Source organism: Simochromis diagramma, unplaced genomic scaffold, assembly GCF_900408965.1.
Source record: "Simochromis diagramma unplaced genomic scaffold, fSimDia1.1 OVJJ01000343.1, whole genome shotgun sequence".
Taxonomy (NCBI): domain Eukaryota; kingdom Metazoa; phylum Chordata; class Actinopteri; order Cichliformes; family Cichlidae; genus Simochromis; species Simochromis diagramma.
In genome coordinates, this window is record NW_024386831.1 from 15,155,616 (window position 1) to 15,175,493 (window position 19,878).

The following is a 19,878-nucleotide window of genomic DNA, read 5'->3' on the forward strand; positions in this document are numbered from 1 at the left end:
ATCTCTGACTAAAGGTTACAGAACACACTCTTCGATATGTAGGACGAATACATGTTAGGATTTTTTGCTTTACTAGCAAAGGTGAGATGACACAGCATTCAAGATTATTACATGACTTGACACAAAGTTAATTGTCAGTGCTCAAAGGTTTCTTCATTACCTGACATGTACTCTTCTGAGTGCAGCTCTATTAATCAATTAAATAGATGTCATAATGTCTAGAGTCATAATTATCGTAAGAAAATAAACACACGTGCATATAATCTTCAGATTAGCCCAAAATCCTTCACTGAATGACGTGACAGAAACTACAGCGCAGATATTTTGGGTCTGGGTTTACTTTTAATTAAATACATGTCTGAGAGCCAGCTCGGCATGTACGACATCGGCAACCAAAGGAACTTGGCGTCCCATCCGGGGGAGTAGCGAGTGCGTGGATAAAGGGCAGAGATGGCGTGCTCCATACAGCCGACCACCTTCATCAGGTCCCCGTCTACAATCTGCCTGTACCTCTCGTCCACCTGCTCAAGCACTAAAAAGAGAAATGTTTCACACATGAGTTCTGTAAAAATGATTCAATTCAATTAAAGGACTAATGATCATCAGTCGGGATCATAGGCAAGAATAATGCAGCTGAAAAGAGTCCAGAAAGCTTCTGGTGCACGAAATCTTGTCTGCTGCATATTGATTCTGCACAGTCACATGAAATGAAGAGATTAAAGTAGATACAATGTCAGGCTGAAGATGGAAATGAGTGCAATGGATGAACAGCTTGAAAACATAATGCATCCGAGTAAGTCTTATCTGTTAAATGAAATAAAGCATCTCACTTGTGTCCAAGAAACCATGCCCGTAGTCATCTTTCACTTCCTGAGGTAATCTTTCCCAGAGCTTCATCAAGTTATTCTTCAACATAGCCGTGTCAGTCACGTTTGTTTTAAAGAACCCGGGCTCAATGCATAACACCTTGACTCCAAATGGTGCCATGTTGATACTGAAACACAAAATGAGATGCTGCAAGTCAGCAGACTCACAGGGTACGCATATACAGGCTTGAAAAGTCAGATGTGCTCTCACCGGAGGCTGTCATTGAAGGACTCCACTCCATACTTGGACACACAGTAAGGTCCGCCGAATGGGCTGATTCGACCACACACACTGGCGATGTTTATCACCCTGCCTTTGGCCTTCTTGATGAGGGGGAGGACACTCAGCGTCACGTCGATGACACCGAGCAGATTGACCGCTATCATAGGTTTGAAATCTTCTACGGTGAGCCAGTCGTTGGGACCAGACGGCACTGAGATTCCAGCGTTGTTCACGACGGCCCAGAGGCCTGAAGTAACACAAACCCAACAACAAGAAGCACAATGAGAGCCACAGTACCGACACACAAATCCCTGCTTTGGACTGCGTGTTATAATCATTAATGTTGAAATATAGTATACCATAAAAACAGGGTCACATGAGAATTGCATAACATTAACTTCTCAAAGCCAGTTTAAAAATTGGGCTCAGAACTTTGTTTTCATTTCCCAGGTCTGATATTCAATTCAATTTTATTTATATAGCGCCAAATCACAACAACAGTTGCCACAAGGTGCTTTATATTGTACAGTAGATCCTATAATAGATACAGAGAAAAACCCAACAATCATATGACCCCCTATGAGCAAGCGCTTTGGTGACAGGGGGAAGGAAAAACTCCATTTTAACAGGAAGAAACCTCCGGCAGAACCAGGCTCAGGGAGGGGCGGCCATCAACCATTAAAACAAGCCCCAAACCCTAAAATGACTGGAAATGAGTTAAACAGGCTGGCTCTTCCTGCAGGCACACTACAAATCCAAACACTGAGTCATTAAATACATTAACCCTTTTACGCATAGTGGTCACTACAGTGGACAGCTATTCAAAGGCTGTTTTCTTGTCTTTGTGTCAGCGTTGGTGGTATACTTGCACATAAATACAACACACAGTGTATATTATTTATTTGTTTGTCAAATTCACAAGTCAAAACATATGTTGTCCACCGAAACTGACATGTAAAAAATTCTTCAAAAAGTACATGCTTTTAAAAAAGATGAAGTTCAAAAATATTTTTTTCGTGCCTAAAGATGAATAAAAACACTAACACAATGAGATGTTCTCTTTGCTTCATTGTTCTTACAGTTCAGTTGTTCAGGGTTTGTTTTATTTTCCTTCATGCTGGAATAAACAGAGTGAGTGGGTGGGTGGGTGGGTAGCTGGGTTATTGACTATACTGACAACAGATAGGAGTATACAGACTGACACAGTCCTCACTGTGAAAAAGGAAGGCCTTTACATTGAGTTTCAGTCTTGTTCACATTTTATTCAAGAAAACAACACTGAATAATTCTTTCATTAGTATATTTATTCTACTCACGCTTGTCTAAAGCAATTAAAAATTACTGTGATGGACTACTTTTGCGATAAAAATAAAGAAATGACTGTGAAAACAGATGAATTGCCTTAACAGCCACTTTAACTAATCCTGGTTTTTCCTGGCATGTAATCCAAATATTTGACATTTAAGTTCATCAGTTAAAAAATGGGAGACTTTACACTGAGCCACTCACCCTTCTGTCCAACCAGAGTCTTGATGAAAGCTGCCACTTTGCTCACACTCTCAGAGTCGGTGACGTCCAGGTGGATGGTGGTCAGTTTGTCGGAGGAGACCTTCTTCAGCTCATCCTCACCCTTCCCGGTGTAACAGCCTGCAATCACGCGGAAGCCCAGCTTGTCCAGGTGTCTCGCCAGGAGATTACCAAACCCGGAGTCGCAACCTGTGATGTACACATACTTGTCCTCCTTGTTGGAGACTCTTTTGGTTTCTCTGTACCAGCGATAAACGAACCAAACAGCCACCAGCCCGAGGATGTACAGAAACATTTTTCTAAGGTCAAGAAGAAGGTGGAACATTATTATTAGGTTATATTCAAATAACTTCGGGAACTTTTATACATATATATTATAGGTCATGGTTAAATGATTATGACAAATAGGTGTTGATGTGCAATAACATAGGAGGTTGAGCCAAAACCCTTAGCGGCTGTGTGAGGGGGTCAAAACTATGAGTGTAGGCTGCTGATAAATGACAGCTTCATCTGATGATTAAATCATTGAGATCAATGACAAGGTTCTGAATTGTGCCAGTCCGGTTGGCCAATATGATTACATACCTTATTAGAATGACAGGGTTTCTAATAAGTTATGACTCTGAAGTCTTGACTTGTTTTCCTTATTTTAATTACTTAAAAAGACCTGTCATATTTGAATGCCTACTCCATCATTCTTCTTTGGTTAACCGGCTGCTCTTTTGTACAAATACTCGTCATATCTGAATCTACTTTGTAAAGAAAACCAGCACTTGTATTTGCATTGGATGTGAGGAATAGACAGTAACGAAACCATGCTGTGATTTACGGATCATCCTGTCACTCCTGTTTGGCCAACCGTACACCTAATGCTCTTTTCTTCAATGAAGGAAATGACCTTACACCTACTCTTCTGCATATTCCTGTAATATGTTGTCTTGACTTTGCGCACACATTCACACTCCTATTTGTCATGCATAGTTTTACATCTGTAAACCATCTGAGCATGCTACTACAGGTTAACAACCTGCTGTGACTTGACACACTCAAGCTCCGTAAACATGCTTTACAACGCTCATGACGTGATGCCTGTGGGCTTGGCAGACTTCACAGACAACCAAAAAGACTAAACTTTTTGGGTTTGGGGTTTTTTTGGTAAATGAGAAATACTTTATTTGTGAAATTATTTAAAAATGCTTTATGATTAAAGTGATGACAATAACATCTGGCAGATGCTTCTCTCCCAGACTGATAACATGCATTATAGATGGTGACAGCATGTAGCATGAAGGCCTTACATATATACACAAATAATGTTGAGCAGGTTTACAACATTAGGAAATTGCTGCGGTGCTTCAGTGCAAACATACTGTCATAAATTACGCTTAAATAGACATGAAAATAAAAATAAGAATAAGAATTAAAAGTGCTAAGTCCCTCACAATGGCGCCACTGTGAGGGAACCTGTTAGAATGAAAGATTAAATCATCTGTTTTGACTACAAACACAATCAGCAACTGGTGAGACTGCAGACGGAAATATAAAGATAAACTAAACATCTGCAAAATGCAAAGAATGAGAGATAACACAAGGCTGTGAAGAATTTCACATATTACTTTGACGACTTTTACTGTCATTTGAGAAATGAGACAAAGGAAATGGCCACGGGAAGTTTTACACTCTCGTCTAGCAGATGAAGTAGTATTTAAATCATTGTGAGTAAATTTAGAAATATTACACTATAAAAGAAATTAGCACGAACATACATTTAAAGCTACTTTTGGGTGCTCTCTTCTTTCCCCAAAGGTGAACCATAGGAGATCGATCCACATGTTTGATCTGACACAGATTTTATGCTGGCTCTAATGCACCGTTGCCAGTTATCTGTGTTTCCCCCCAATTTTTGTGGATCCTCCTGGTCTTTAAACTAGTGAATGGTTAGGTTAGGTAAAGTACCTAAAGTAAAAGGCCGAAATTTGTGTATCATAATTACAACAATTTAGGTTCAGATTTATTTTTATTTTTCCAAGTTGAAAATACCGATTTTAAAATATGTTCCCTTGAGTCAAGATGAGGAAGTAGGAGAAATGCTTGAGTAAATGTACTAGTTGACAGGTTTATCCGGTGGAACAATGTACTAAGGTGGGGATGGAGGTGGGATCAGCCTGGGTGACTGGAGCTGGGTGTGGCAGGAATGCCCTGTGGGCTATGCAGGAGTCGCACAAGCTAATTAATTTTGAAAATCTGGATTTATCTTTATGTTAGATTTTTGGATCTAACATATCTGTAAAACACTGGAGGAATAACAAAAAATCTCTCTTAATGTTGTTCCACAGCGATATTCTCACACAGAGTCAAGAACAAGAAATAAAATTCAAATTAGTTAATTTCACAAAAAAAAAAAAAAGGGAAAACAGAAAATAATCACAGTTTAGAAGCCGGGACCTGGGGGGTATTTGATACTTTTTCCTCAGTAAGATTTCTCTTAATAATACTCATCTTGACCCACACACTTCATTGATTATGAAATCAGTTGATTATCCTCCTCAGCTGCAGGTAGATTCAAAAGCCTTACCTGTGGTGGGGTGAATGCGCCTCACACCTTTGAACTGATCAGAATAAACGAGTAACTGAAGTTACTGCGTGTAACACTGAGCCAAGCCTTTTATCGCATTAACTTTAGATTCGTCACCTTTAGTTCACTTTCCCGTCTGTTATATAAAATATAAAATTTCAAGGCGCGGAAAGATTGATAAACTTCATATATGGAGTGTAAGTAAAAAAAAAAAGATATAAAAGAATAACTCACTTCCGTGTTTTCCAAAGTCAGTGCATGAAATGAGACCTGCAGCGCAGCGAGGCATGAACCTCCACCGAAAAGAAGTAAGAAGCTCATTTTTCTCACTCCTCTATTTCATTTGTTGCCAGTTCTCCGAAACTTCCGGGGATAGTGGTTGACTCTAAGGGTTGCCATGGCTGCGTGACAAAATGCACCAAAAGGGAGAGAACCTGGCGGCAAGAAGCAGCACAGCCAGTTCAGCGGAAAAATTATTGAACTGGCAACTTCAGCCGGAGCTCTGTGTTTTTTTTCCACTGAAAACTGACTGAAGAGCGCCAACCCCTGGACACTAAATTTCTCGCTCAGTTTTTATTTCACTTATTTCATTTATTTATTTATTTTTATCTTTTTTTTTTGTCTTCAACTGTATCTTTACTGGTTCTTGATGTGTAGAGCTTGGACCTGAAGAAACACAAACCCATTCCGTTTCTTTATTTTATATGGAGAGAATGACCATAATCAGTCTATCAAAGTCTACACTGTTGCTTTTGTGTCTCACTGCCAGGAAACCAGTGGGACCACGGAAATTCACAGTTCCCATTTCAGAAGTAACGTGATAACCACAGCCCGCCTCCAGCTCTAACATACTGTACCAGTCAAGCAACGATATGTTAATTACTGAGCTTTGGGAGGTTTTGGAGGTGCATTTTATTACCGTTCAAGCTACAGTAGGCTGGTTTCCAGTCTGTGCTAAGCTAACCTAAACAGTGTTAAGACCCCCCCCCCCCCCAACTCCAAATTTACCTGAATGTTGACACTTTACAGAAATGTCTTGTTATTTTTGAATATGTGAAATATCAATAAAATCACAAAAAAACTGTCCGTATATCGACTAATGTCTAATATAAAATACCACAAAAAACTGTACTATGAATATATAGAATATATATGTTTGTTTGTTTGTTTGTTTTACATTTTTACGGATTTTTAAAACATTATCACACACAAAAAGACTGTAAAAATAAGAAAAAATGTTTAAAATAATTTCACAAATATTTTATGTTTATTTAGAAGATAAAGGTGTTAATTTCCAGTTTTATTCCGTAAATGCATCTCTAAATTTGATGCATTGAGTGTAAAATGGCAAAATAAGACAAAAAGAAAAAGAAATAAAGTTTCTGTAATTTTACATGAGTTTGTTCATTCAGATATGTTGTATAATGTAGGGGTTTAAATAAGGGTATAATTGTTAATTCTTACCCTTTTTACTACATCATCATTATTATTCCTGTTTAAAAAGATTCTCACTTCTTTTTTAAGCAGTCATTTGTCTCCTTATGTTTATATTTAATTCAACGGCTGCCTTCAAGATAAAAGGAAAGATGATAAATGGAAGAAGAACACTTTGAGCAGATGGCTGGCGGTCATCTTCCCCTAAGAAATATGTGAACCTCTTCTCATTTGTGAAGAGACTGGCATGCCAGCCAGTTCTGGTATTCTCTGAGGAATGTTGGTCAATTTGCATGGTGTTGGACTGTGAGCACAGGTTTCACTAAAAGGACTGGCAATGTTTGTTGTCTTCCTCTTTGCACAAAGACATTGGTCCCAAAGCTTAGTTGATGCCTTTCTTCAGTTCTTTCCTGTCTTCCATTCCTCATGTATTAGACAGAGAAAATCACCTTGCACCTATGTGCTATCCTGGTAGAGCAAGACTACACCTGCACTGTTTCACAGCAAATCTTAACTGTACCTGTTGTCAATTGCACCTAGATTGAAAAATAACAGGTGTCCAAACACCTTTGAAGTGTCTGCAGCACCAGGGAAACTTGCCATGTTCAGTGTGACTCTAAATTTAGGGTTTTTCATTTCAATTCTGTGTGTTTGTTATGGTTCATTAAAAGCTATTTAAAAAGAACAGTTTTTTTTTTTTTATAGCACATTATTATAAAAGTTTTCTGATGTGGTCTATTTGTTAACAAAATGAAGTGTTGGGGGACAGGAAGTAAGTGTGTCCTAACTGTTTAAGACTTATCATTGTAAACATTTAAATCTAAAGTACAGTAAATATTTAAGAATATTTGATAGCAGGTGTTCATGTAAGATTAATCACTGGAGCTCTGACAGCCCCAACCTTCCTGTGCTATTATCATTCACCTGTGATGAGAACAATCAGCAATAAAAAAAATTAGTATAATCAGCTTTAAAAATTAGCACTAGAACATTTAGTGCTTGGCTTTTTCATTCGCTCTCACTTGTACATTGAAGTTTATGAATAATAAAAGTTTTGTGAAGACAATTTTAATGACTGTTAATAAAGGACAGGGATCAAAATTACACAATGATGTTGTAAATTACAGACTGAACTCTTACCCATAATGAATGTCCCCACGGTCATTAAACCCTTTTTACAATCACTTATGATAACAACCTAATACATTTGTATTATTGTGAGAAGTTTTCTGTCGTTTTCTGTTTGCTACCAGAATTAAATGTTGAGGCACAGGAACGAAGTGTGTCCTTATGGTACAAAGCTGATGTTATAAAACACAATATCATCATTCAAGTGGTTTTACAGCTGCAGATTTCTTTAAACTGTCAAATGTTTTTAAGGACAGCTAAAGCAAACTCAACAGTATTAATGTCATATTGCAGTAGTATTAAGGCATTATTACACAAAGTAAAGTTAGTGTTTCATTAAGCTCAGCTCTTTCAATATTGACATCCATAAGTAATTACTCGATAAGCTCTGTAAATAACAGTATACTGTAATTACAATAACATTTTCTGGATATTTGTAAGAGGGTAAATCCATTAACTTTTTGCTTGAACACACATAAAAACCTATTATACTGTTCATATAATCCAAAATGAACAGTAAATACTGTATTTTTAAACCCAGTTACTAGTTTAATAAAAGTATTTTGACTTTTGTTTAATGTTTAGATATATATATTTTTACATTAATTATGGAATAAAAGTTTTAACACAATTCTTTAAAAACAATTACACAATAAAGCTCAACTAATAACAATACGTTTTTGGAATTTCAGGCTCCACTGATTTTACTAGATGAGTGTTTGACCACATTATGGGGTGATTTCATTGTTTTTACACGTGTAGCTATATTTTATTAACAAAGCCTGTTTAAATTCACAAGATTTCATGTAAATATAAAACTAAAACATGTGTATTTTAATGTCTTATCTCGTAAAAATACAGAAATTTTCTGTATTTAGGTATTTTTATCTGATGGTAAATTTCCATTATTTCATAGTCTTTTCCAGGAGCCTCAGCCCCATATTACTGTTTATTTAAGTATTTATCATTTCATCATTATGTTTTACACTAACAATTACATTATTTAAAGTATTTAAACGTTTAAGAATAGTAGCTGTAAGTGTAAGTTGGGTAAGTGTGTAAGAACACAGGAGCTCTGACGGAGTGGAGCCCTGTCCTACCTGTGCTATTATCAATCACCGGTGTTGTGAACAATAAGCTGCTGTAAAGCAGGAGCAAATTCCAAAACCAGGCCCTTCATCACCATCCCACAAACGCTAACCCCTATATCCTCACTCCTTCCCTGAGATTCTGCTTATTTACAAGGATTTGTTCTTCCAACCTGAGATAGAATTGTGTTTGTTATGACGTATCAACACTTTTAAAAATCAAAATTGAGGAAGCTCACACTGCTACCAAAACAGTTGCAGTTATGTAAAGGAGACAGGTGGCTAACAAACATTTAAATGTATTCTAAGGATGTAATTCATATAAGCATAACCAGCTTTAAAATTAGCAGTAGAAGAGTTTGTAATTAGCTTATTTCTTCGCTCTCACTTGTTCATTGAAATTTGCAAATAATAGAAGTTTTGTAAAGAAATTATTTAATGACTGCTAATGAAAGGTGGGGATCAAAATTTCACAAAGACGCAAATTACAGACTGAACTCCTACCCATAATGAATGTCCCCGCGGTCATTAAACCCTTTTTACAATCACTTCTGATAACAAGTTAATACATTTGCCTTAAAGGATGTTTTCTTTTCTTTTTCTTTCATAACCTTATAATTTCTGAAAATGTTAGAATTTGTTCTTAAAATAAAGGAATCAGCCTAGAGGCAGGAGGCATAAACTGACTTCACTTAGTTAAAATTTGTCTTGCAAAGACTTGCAAATGTCAGCAAATATTGCTGACGTTTATCAGTCTAATGGAGGAGTAGATAGTATAAAAGGGGAGGCATAGGTTAACCTGAGTGTGAGATAGGACATTCCTCTGAAGAACCTCGGCGTTGTTGGTGGGTTTCGTAAGAAAGCAGAGATTCGCCAAGAAGTCCAGGTATGTGGATTCTGATACACTGATTTAAGACCCAGAGTGGTTTATTAAACCCATTAATACTTATTCATGTTGTTTGTTGTGTTTTAATCTTTTATCATTTATATTGGTATCCTGACCTGTGCAGAGTAATGTGCTGCTGAAACATTTCCCTTGTCCTTCGTATGTCCAAGCAGCTGGATAAAAATTGAAAACAATGAACAAGACAGCACGATAAAAAGAAGTTAATTCAACCCACATGCTATCAGCTTGTCTGAAATTATTGAATTCTCAGCAGATCATGTCATCCTTTTTCCTGTCTGTTTGTGCCAATAAAATACAGTGTAACTTGCCTCATTTACATTACATTTAAAGTATATTAAGTTACACTGATATTTATTCCAATGTTTAACTTTTCTATCCACAGAAAGTAAGTATACAACTGCCTGAGTCAGAGCGACAAAAATGAAGAAGAAGGTCAGTCTTACATCACCCCCACTTGCAGATAAAGAAGGTGAGTGAGTTACTTTTAGTGGAAAAAAAGGACTAAATATCATTACATATATCTTACTAATAGTTTTGCTTAAAAAAGCTAAGCAATTACTCTAATTATAATTTCCCTTCTTTTCAGATGACAGTCAAAATGGGTAAGTTTGGGTTGGGAGACATTAACATGCTATGTGTTTGCAGTTTTTCTGTCATTTACAGTCATAGGTTATTTACATGTTTTACAGGGAAGAGAAGAAAAAAGAAAATGCTCTGAGTGTTGGATACTTTCAGCTGGTAAATATTTTTTCCATGACTCTATAAAAGCTTGTTCTTTTCCTTACCTTTGCTCTTGAATCATCAAAAAAAAAAAAGGTAGATAAGCACGAAACATTCTTTATTCCCACAAGCACAAATCCACAATTTCCCATTTTCAGTTCCGATTTGCCACTTGGAAAGACATCGTGATGATGGTGGTGGGGAGTGTGTGTGCCCTTGTACACGGCGCAGCCTCACCGCTCATGCTCCTTGTTTATGGCATGATGACAAACACATTTGTGGATTATGAGCGCGAGGTCCAAGAGCTGAAAGATCCCAACAAGACGTGCAACAACAATACTATTTACTGGGTTAACGACACCGTGTATGAAACGGATGAAAACACCACACTCTACTGCGGGTAAGTCATTTGTTTATTCCAGATGAGATTGTTGCTACAGTAAAGAGTTATTGTTGTTACTGCTACTCATTTTTGTTCTCTTGGTAGGGTGGATATTGAAGCACAGATGACCTTGTTTGCGTATTACTATGTTGGGATTGGATTCGGTGTTCTGATTGTTAGTTACTTTCAGGTAAGTATGCATGTTACATACTCAGCTTTAATTTTTGATTCTTTTTTGTCGCTTCTGGTGAATAATTTTAAACATCCACTTAGCACTCAATTTAAGACCATTTATTATCAGCTGTTGGCCTTTGTGCTGTTAATGAGAGAGGATATCTTTAACACGGTCATCTCAGGCTCATGGCTGTGTAAGAACAGCATCCCCCCTCCATGTGCTGCTCACACCTTCTCAATATAAAGGGCAGCCAATCAGAAGAAAAGTTTCCTGAAAGGGAAAGGTTTGTTTCAGGTAGTGGACGAACTGATGAGCTGCACCAAGAACCAGAATAAGGAGTAATCCTGAATTAAAGAATAAAAATATGGAGTTTGTTTAAATCCTTTCTGAAAATGCATGGCTTGTGTCTGTATAATGTGATGTCCTTTTTTTAAAAAAATCACATTTTAGATTGCATTCTGGGTGACGGCGGCTGCAAAGCAAACACAGAGAATTCGAAAGACCTATTTCAGAAAAGTAATGCGAATGGAGATTGGATGGTTCGACTGCAACTCTGTGGGTGAACTAAACACGAGGATATCTGAGTACGTTGTGTCTCTCTCTGCCTGCTGATCAGCCTGTTATCACTGTTTTGCTCAACATGTTTTTATACATTCTGTTGCTTTTTTCTTTTTATAGCGATATCAACAAGATTAACAGTGCCATTGCTGATCAGGTGTCTATATTTATTGAGAGGATCTCTACATTTGTTTTTGGCTTCATGGTTGGGTTCATTGGTGGGTGGAAGCTGACTCTGGTGGTCATAGCAGTGAGCCCTCTGATAGGTATAGGTGCTGGACTGATGGCTATGGTAAGCGTTTGATAGTCAGTTAGCAGTTGGTGGATAGATACCTTTTTTCCTGTTATGTTTAAGCTTTGATATGTTTTTATTTTGTGCATTTCTCTTCCTGGTTCCTGCAGGCTGTGGCCAGACTGACAGGACGAGAGCTTAAAGCCTATGCAAAGGCAGGGGCCGTGGCTGATGAGGTCCTGTCATCCATCAGAACGGTAGCAGCTTTTGGAGGGGAGGAAAAAGAAGCTGAAAGGTATTTTGTAGTACAATATAAATGCTAATACTTTTATTTGTAATGATGCTAAAATACAAATTTTGCACAGGTATGACAGAAACCTTGTGGAAGCTCAAAATTGGGGAGTTAAAAAAGGAACAATCATAGGAGTGTTTCAGGGATACCTGTGGTGCATCATTTTCCTCTGCTATGGTCTGGCCTTTTGGTACGGATCTAAACTGGTCATCGACACTAAGGAGATGACGGCTGGTACTCTTATTCAGGTATAAAATGTTAAATTCTAAATGGTAATACTCTGTAGAATACACAGATGGAAAACTGCTGACTTTTAATGCTGCTGTGTTTGTTTTAGGTTTTCTTTGGTGTACTCATGGCAGCAATGAACCTTGGCCAGGCCTCACCGTGCCTGGAGGCCTTCGCTTCTGGTCGCGCTGCTGCAAAGAGTATCTTTGAGACAATTGACCGGGTAAAACCAGCTAACTTACATAACCAGAAGACCCAAATTAGTCAATGTTAAAATAATGAATAAAGTTTATTTGTTGCTACTTTCACAGGAACCGGAAATTGATTGTCTATCAGAAGAAGGTCACAAATTAGACAAAGTAAAAGGTGATATTGAGTTCCACAATATCACTTTCTACTACCCATCCCGGCCCGACGTCAAGGTAACATTCTTTGCTTGATATTTGTTCTGTCATGTTTCAGTTTTACATGCACTGAAAGTCAACAACCTTTTTCAGATTTTAGATAATCTGAGCATGCAGATCAGAGCAGGAGAAACCACCGCATTTGTTGGACCAAGTGGATCTGGAAAGAGCACCACAGTCCAGCTCATTCAAAGGTTTTATGACCCAAAGGAAGGAACGGTAACTATCTGAGAAACTTTTCAGACACAGGCAATGAGATGTTTGGGGGCTTTGTTGTAACGTCTTGTAATAAAATATCCTTCTTAGGTGACTTTGGACGGTCATGACATCCGTACTTTGAACATCCAGTGGCTACGCTCTCTAATTGGGATTGTTGAGCAGGAGCCAGTGCTGTTTGCTACCACCATTGCAGAGAACATCCGATTTGGTCGACCTGGAGTAACCGTGGATGACATTATCCAGGCGGCAAAAGAGGCTAATGCCTACAATTTTATTATGGAGCTACCACAGGTACATTTAAAAATGATATACAGCACAATTGCAGAAGTTACAGCAGTTTTACAGTCATGTGCTGTAATTTTGTACTTTTTAACATCAATGAAAAAAATCTTTGCCTCTTATACTCCAGAAATTTGAAACTATGGTGGGTGAAGGTGGAGGCCAGATGAGCGGAGGGCAGAAGCAGCGTATTGCTATAGCTCGTGCGCTCATCCGAAACCCCAAGATCCTCTTGCTGGATATGGCCACATCTGCCCTGGACAATGAAAGTGAAGCTGTAGTCCAGGAAGCACTGGATAACGTGAGCCATTTTTTATATTTCATACATTTTGACTTCATTAGCATCTTGTTTAGTGGACTGACACCCTAATAACAACCATATCTGCAGGTGCGCACAGGCAGGACGACGATTTCTATAGCTCATCGTCTTTCCACGATTAGAAATGCAGATGTTATTATAGGATTTGAGCACGGGCAGGCTGTGGAGAGAGGAACACACAGCGAGTTACTGGGGAAGCAAGGCGTCTACTTCACTCTGGTCACCCTGCAAAGCCAAGGCCAAACCAACACAACTAGTGGTAGGATTCATGTGGTCTGTCAATTACTAGATTTGGACTTTTGGTGCAAGAAAATGAAAATGCGTGGATCAAAATTTATGGTATAATCTTCAAATGTTAAACAAAATCAAATCCCCAAATATGTCCAGAATATGATGTAGAACATTTAAATTAAATTTAAACATTTAAATTTAGAACTAAATTTAATCTGATAGAGAATATGTTCCAACCTTTGGTGATTTCTCAAATTCATTTTGTATGTTTTTCCCTGTTGAAGACATATTTACCTGGACTAGACAGAGATTGTCATGCACTGTTGGAAATTCAGGATAACAAGTTGGCTGCCTGTTGTTTGTCTGATACAGTTAGAGAGTATAGTTGCTTTACATTGTGATGACGCATAATTAAAAGTTCTGCACCCTTTACACCATGTACACATCCTATTGTGCTGTTCTACACTATCGCATGCAAATAAGACCTTCCTGCCTGGTTGAAAGAGCACATTTCAAAGCTCTCAGTCACATAGCAACATAGCAAAAGGTTTGGGCCTTAGGTTGTTCATGACACTTACAGCTTTGGTGCTGTGGTGCTGTCTTGGCCATATGCAGCTTAAATGCCACAAAAGAACTGGACCTATGCTTATGCTGAATTAATGGCTTCAGTCAAGGCCAAACATTAAATGCATTTCAAAGGGGAAATCCTTTAAAGGAAAAATCTCAAAGGAAACTTTAATGTTTGATTGTTTTACTTCCAGATGTGATCAGTGAGGCTCCTGAAGAATACTTTGATCTAAAAGCAGGGGGGTTTAGCCGTGGAAGCCGTAGATCCAGTAAAAGGTACAGTAAGTCCACTTGAAGGAGATCATGAGAAAAGATCATCAGTAAGAAAATACTTTGATATTCTCTATATTACACCTGCAGGAGCTCTCTGCGGCTGCGATCTTGGAGCCAGTTGTCAAATGACTTTGTCCCTGATGCACTATCAGGCAGCCTCAAGATTGCTACGGACACGAATATCAAATCAGAAAATGTACAGAGATTCCTCTCGTGCTATGTAATATGCCAAGACAATTAATAACTGTTCTATGAAAAACAATGGTCCTTACACATATCTTTTAACAGCGACAAAATGATGTGGAAGAACATGTAGAGCCTGCTCCAGTTGCACGTATCCTTAAGTACAATCAGCAGGAATGGCCCTACATGCTGCTTGGCTCACTGGGAGCTGCGGTCAACGGTTCTGTCAACCCCATCTATGCCATCTTGTTCAGCCAGATTCTTGGGGTAAGAGCTGTTCTCATGAAGAACGCATGTCATCTTTTACATGTACAGCTGGTTTGAGCATGGGCTAAAATATTTCACCGGTATTTGTTTTTACAGACTTTTGCAAATCAGGACTTGAATGAACAGAGGAAACAGATCAATGGGATATGTGTTCTGTTCTGCATCGTGGCCGTGGCTAGTTTCATTTCACAGTTTTTGCAGGTATGCTGTTGCAATTTTAGACATATTAAAAACAAAACATAATCTAGAATAGCAGTTGTGGAGAAATTGTTTATGTCTCTAGAAGAAGATGAACTGCAATAATGTGATAGGTATGACAAAAATGAAGAATTAGACAGGCGACATGTGAACAACGCCTGCCATTCTGCACATGTTCTACATGTGTGTGGCTATCTGATGACTGAATTGCCTGCGCGTGCCATGAAAGCAGTCATAACAGAGTCAAGATAGCTAAAACAGGTGGGGCTTGGGTTTTAATTATACTGTGGTTTCTTTACTGCACAGAAGCAAAGGCAACATAAATACCAAAAAAACAAACAAAAAACTATTGGTAGGGTTATTAAATTAGAGTGGAGCAGAGTAAATCTTTAATGTACCAGTGAGGGGACATTTGCTTTCCTCTCCGACAGAAAACACACAAACACCATTCAAACCACAGTACAAGATCCAAAGGTCTGACATTGTCATCATAAATCGGGTTCATTAAAAGGACTAGATGTTACAATCCCTGACAATACATTGCTTTAAATGGAGAAAATCTTGGGGGATGGCTGTTATGAGGAAAAGCAGCACAGAAACTTTACCAGCGGCACACATTGTTGTGTGCCTCAACTTTCTTTCTTTTACCCAAGATAATCTGCCATTTTTCCTTGGTTAGGTTTAGGGATTAGATATCTGATCTAAATTATCATATTAAAATTTGGGACACATTGTCAGTAGTGGACCTTGGATTCATCGGGTGTTTCGGCCATTATCACTAGACACCCTCATCCAAAGAGGCCCTGCCAGGGTTGATCAGGCCCCGGAGTGTGTCACTGGTTTATGTTAAAGGGCCATGGGAAGGGAAAAAGGGCCATAATTTTTCTGAAGAAGGTTAGCAGATTGGATAAAATAGGGTTAGGGGTTATCTTACAATGTAAAATGCCTTGAGGCGACTGTTGTTCTGATTAGGCGCTGTATAAATCAATTTTAAAATGAACTGAGTACAGAGTAATGGTAAGAATCAATGTGTGGTTAGAGGGTCAATACTGTATTTTATGGATTTTTTACAGTTCACATTTAATATTACAGGGATATTCTTTTGCTAAATCTGGAGAGCTTCTGACGCGCCGCCTGAGAAAAGTGGGCTTCCAGGCCATGTTGAAACAAGAGATTGGCTGGTTTGATAACCCTATAAACAGTCCTGGAGCTCTGACCACCAGACTGGCCACAGATGCATCCATGGTTCAGGGGGTAAGTAGGAAACTACAGGATTGTTTTCACAGTTTGGTTTTACAATTAAAATCTTGTTTTTTAATATTTTTTAACATGCTTGAATAATTTCTGTAGGCAACAGGATCCCAGATTGGCATGATTGTTAACTCAGTGACCAGCATAGGAGTCTCTTTCATCATTGCCTTCTACTTCAGCTGGAAATTAACATTGGTAATTTTGTGCTTCCTGCCGCTCATTGGGCTGTCTGGGGTATTCCAAGCCAAGATGCTGACAGGTTTTGCAAATGAAGATAAGAAGGCAATGGAAGAAGCAGGTCAGGTAAGCTCATCTTCCATTTTAATATCACACCAGTACACAGGCAGCTTTGAATTTCTTGCGGTTAAGTGATTTCTCTCCCACAGGTATCCAGTGAGGCTCTTGCCAACATCAGAACCATTGCAGGTTTGGCCAAAGAGAGCTCATTTGTGGATTCGTATGAGCAGAAACTTGAATTACCTTATAAGTCTGCCAAGAAGAAAGCCAACATCTATGGGCTCTGTTTTGGCTTTGCTCAGTGTGTCATCTTTTTGGCTTATGCTGCTTCATTTAGATACGGAGGCTTCCTGGTCAGGGCTGAGGGTCTGCAATATATGTTTGTTTTTAGGTTGGTAAAAATCTTGCTTTTTGACATGTTCAGCTTTGTGATGTGATTGCCAAACATCAACACTGTGGTCATGTGTTTCCCCAGGGTGATTTCAGCAGTCGTGATCAGTGGGACAGCATTGGGCAGAGCTTCCTCGTTCACTCCAGATTATGCCAAAGCCAAAACTGCTGCTGCCCAGTTTTTCAAATTGTTGGACAGAGTTCCTAAAATCAGCATAAGCCAGTCAGATGGAGAGATATGGGTTGGTGAATGTCAATAACTGTACATTGAAATGGTTCATGAGTTTTAAGATGTAGCCCGTGTTACTTTTGTGAATCTTGTCATCCATCTTTAGAAAAACTTCAGAGGAGAAATAAATTTCCTTAATTGCAAATTTACCTATCCGACACGACCGGACACCCAGGTGTTGAAGGGCCTCCGTGTGTCTGTGAAGCCCGGGCAGACTTTGGCGTTTGTTGGGAGCAGCGGCTGCGGGAAAAGCACAAGCGTTCAACTGCTGGAGAGGTTCTATGACCCTGATGAAGGGCAAGTGGTGTGTGTTGACTGATTTAAATGTTAATTTCATATACACAAAATGTATTCAGTGTGAGCAAAACCATTCACTCTGTTGTAACTGTGTCACCTTTTCTTTTCAGGTGATTGATGGCGTCCCATCTCATTCAGTCAATGTGCCTTTCCTAAGATCTCAGATTGGGATAGTGTCCCAGGAGCCAGTTTTGTTTGACTGCAGTATAGCTGAGAACATACAATATGGAGATAACACCCGCAGTGTCAGCATGGAGGAGATTATTGAAGCTTCTAAGAAAGCTTATCTTCACGACTTTGTGATGACGCTTCCTGATGTGAGTAGGACTGAAATGACTTGAAATGTTGTCCGGTCAGTCATTTTTTGATTAAAAAGAAAGCTGAGTAAGCGAACTAAGCATAAATTCAGAATTAAAGCTAAATTGAATGTGACGTTGATTGCCTATAGTTCCTTTTAGAAGGTAACTGGCAGAATGTGCAGACAAGCGTTTTCCAGATGCTAAATGCACTTAGTATAGGTTTACTATCCTAAAAAAAATCAAACAAACACACATTTTAAAGATGACTTGTGGTGAACTTAGAGTATAACTTGCTGCTTTTTACGCCTCTCTCTTTCAAACTGGTAGAAATATGAGACTCAGGTTGGTGCCCAGGGCTCGCAGCTGTCAAGAGGACAGAAACAACGCATCGCTATTGCACGTGCTATTGTCAGGAACCCCAAGATCCTGCTGTTAGATGAGGCCACGTCTGCCCTGGATACTGAAAGTGAAAAGGTATCTTTTAAGTCCTCTAATCTAGTTTTTTAAATGAAAGTTTGACAAAACATCCATATCATATATCCATGACACTCAAAAGGAACTCGCTGATGACAGAGATTTTTTTGTCCTGCAGACCGTGCAGACTGCTCTGGATGAGGCAAGAAAAGGACGAACCTGCATCGTCATCGCTCACCGGCTGTCAACCATCCAGACTGCAGACATCATAGCTGTGATGTCTCATGGAGCTGTCATCGAGCAAGGCACACATGATAAACTCATGGCCAAGAGGGGCGCCTATTACAAACTGGTCACAACAGGGGCTCCGATCAGCTAGAATTATATGAGCTTATTGTATTTACAGAGCCGTTTAGTTGCAAACTTGAACCATTTGGAAAATCGTCCTTCATATCCTGCTCATTTAAATGCACAACTTTACTTCGTTTTCATAAAACTCTCCCCAGGATAAAAAAAAAGAAAATATACAAATTTTCTTTTCTTCAGTACACATCATCATCATTAAAATCAATACATCTATCAGCAAATCTCCCATGTCCAAATACAGATACAATTTCTTTACAAAATTTGTCAGTTTACTCTGTACAATTATATCCTTAATGCTAATTAACTCCATCTCATAAGCATTTGGTCTTAACCTAAAATATACAGGCAGATATTTCTGTCTATATTCAAATAAATAGTGATACTCATCTCCAGGTTTCCCCAAACTATGAAGGACACATAAACGTTTAATATACTTAACTCCATAAAATCTGTCCGTAAGTACTGGGATACCACCGACTCCACATCTAAACTTTGCCAAATAACACCAAATGGAATGATCTAAACCACACAAGAATCTATTTTTGTTATCAATTAATTATGTGACGATAAAGCTCTTTTTTGTATATTTATTTGCCTGTAATGAGTGTTTATAAATGAAGAAGATGAGGATAAAGACTTTTGCATGTATTAAGCCACGTTTGTATCACTGAACCACAGTTATTGTTTTTTTTTTTTTTAATATATATATATATATTTTAAAATTGTATAATAATACAATCATTAAAGTAATCTATTTCTAATGTTTTGGTACGGCTTTTTCTTACCAAAATATCAACATTTCTCTTCAGTTTAAAACAATACATCTTACTGTATTGTTTTAAACTTCACATATAGAAGTTATTATGGATATTTAAGCATCTATTTTCTTCTACTCAGCTAGTTCATGTGACGGTAGCATGGAGTCCATCCTAGCTCCCAGAGAGCAAAAGGCAGGGCACACAGTGAATGTGTTATAGGTCTACTACAGGGCTAATACAGAGAGATAAACAACCATTACCACCTACAGCCAATTCATTGCCAATTAACCTAACCCAGAAAGAAGGCCCCATCTGGCAAACGTATTTGAACCCAGGACGGTCTTGCTGTGACACAGCAGCGC

At 38.5% G+C, this 19,878-nt stretch overlaps 2 protein-coding genes across 3 annotated transcripts; one reads left to right on the top strand and one right to left on the bottom strand.

The window, feature by feature from the left end:
• Positions 1-278: 278 nt before the first annotated feature.
• dhrs9 (dehydrogenase/reductase (SDR family) member 9) lies at positions 279-5,558 on the bottom strand. 2 transcript variants are annotated; one of them, XM_040028164.1, is made up of 5 exons: positions 5,426-5,558; positions 2,599-2,915; positions 1,078-1,336; positions 831-994; positions 279-532 (listed from the first exon to the last, which is right to left on the bottom strand). In XM_040028164.1, exons 2-5 carry the CDS (start codon positions 2,909-2,911, stop codon positions 309-311), a joined length of 960 nt encoding a protein of 319 aa, XP_039884098.1. In that variant the 5' UTR covers positions 2,912-2,915; positions 5,426-5,558; the 3' UTR covers positions 279-308. The 2 variants fall into 2 exon arrangements, with proteins under 2 accessions (XP_039884098.1, XP_039884097.1); XM_040028163.1 differs by having other exon boundaries at positions 5,422-5,536.
• Positions 5,559-9,458: 3,900 nt separating this feature from the next.
• Positions 9,459-19,425, top strand: abcb11a (ATP-binding cassette, sub-family B (MDR/TAP), member 11a). The gene is made up of 28 exons (XM_040028165.1): positions 9,459-9,727; positions 10,131-10,217; positions 10,335-10,350; positions 10,438-10,486; positions 10,627-10,868; positions 10,956-11,040; positions 11,476-11,609; positions 11,704-11,875; positions 11,986-12,110; positions 12,181-12,355; positions 12,445-12,558; positions 12,647-12,757; positions 12,833-12,958; positions 13,046-13,249; positions 13,368-13,538; positions 13,626-13,815; positions 14,549-14,630; positions 14,715-14,823; positions 14,916-15,077; positions 15,174-15,278; positions 16,368-16,529; positions 16,626-16,829; positions 16,913-17,154; positions 17,239-17,395; positions 17,489-17,686; positions 17,790-17,996; positions 18,306-18,452; positions 18,571-19,425. Exons 2-28 carry the CDS (start codon positions 10,169-10,171, stop codon positions 18,769-18,771), a joined length of 3,939 nt encoding a protein of 1,312 aa, XP_039884099.1. The 5' UTR covers positions 9,459-9,727; positions 10,131-10,168; the 3' UTR covers positions 18,772-19,425.
• Positions 19,426-19,878: the final 453 nt, after the last annotated feature.

What these genes read in the sequence shown, in the direction of transcription:
- dhrs9 (XM_040028163.1), bottom strand. Translation starts at nt 5,480, where the DNA reads ATGCCTCGCTGCGCTGCAGGTCTCATTTCATGCACTGACTTTGGAAAA. An exon ending in GACTCTGGTTGGACAGAAGG is followed by an intron (nt 1,337 to 2,598) that starts GTGAGTGGCTCA and finishes GTGTTACTTCAG; the next exon opens with GCCTCTGGGCCGTCGTGAAC. An exon ending in GCATGGTTTCTTGGACACAA is followed by an intron (nt 533 to 830) that starts GTGAGATGCTTT and finishes TTCTCTTTTTAG; the next exon opens with TGCTTGAGCAGGTGGACGAG.
- abcb11a (XM_040028165.1), top strand. Translation starts at nt 10,169, where the DNA reads ATGAAGAAGAAGGTCAGTCTTACATCACCCCCACTTGCAGATAAAGAA. An exon ending in GAGGAAAAAGAAGCTGAAAG is followed by an intron (nt 12,111 to 12,180) that starts GTATTTTGTAGT and finishes AATTTTGCACAG; the next exon opens with GTATGACAGAAACCTTGTGG. An exon ending in TTATTATGGAGCTACCACAG is followed by an intron (nt 13,250 to 13,367) that starts GTACATTTAAAA and finishes CTTATACTCCAG; the next exon opens with AAATTTGAAACTATGGTGGG.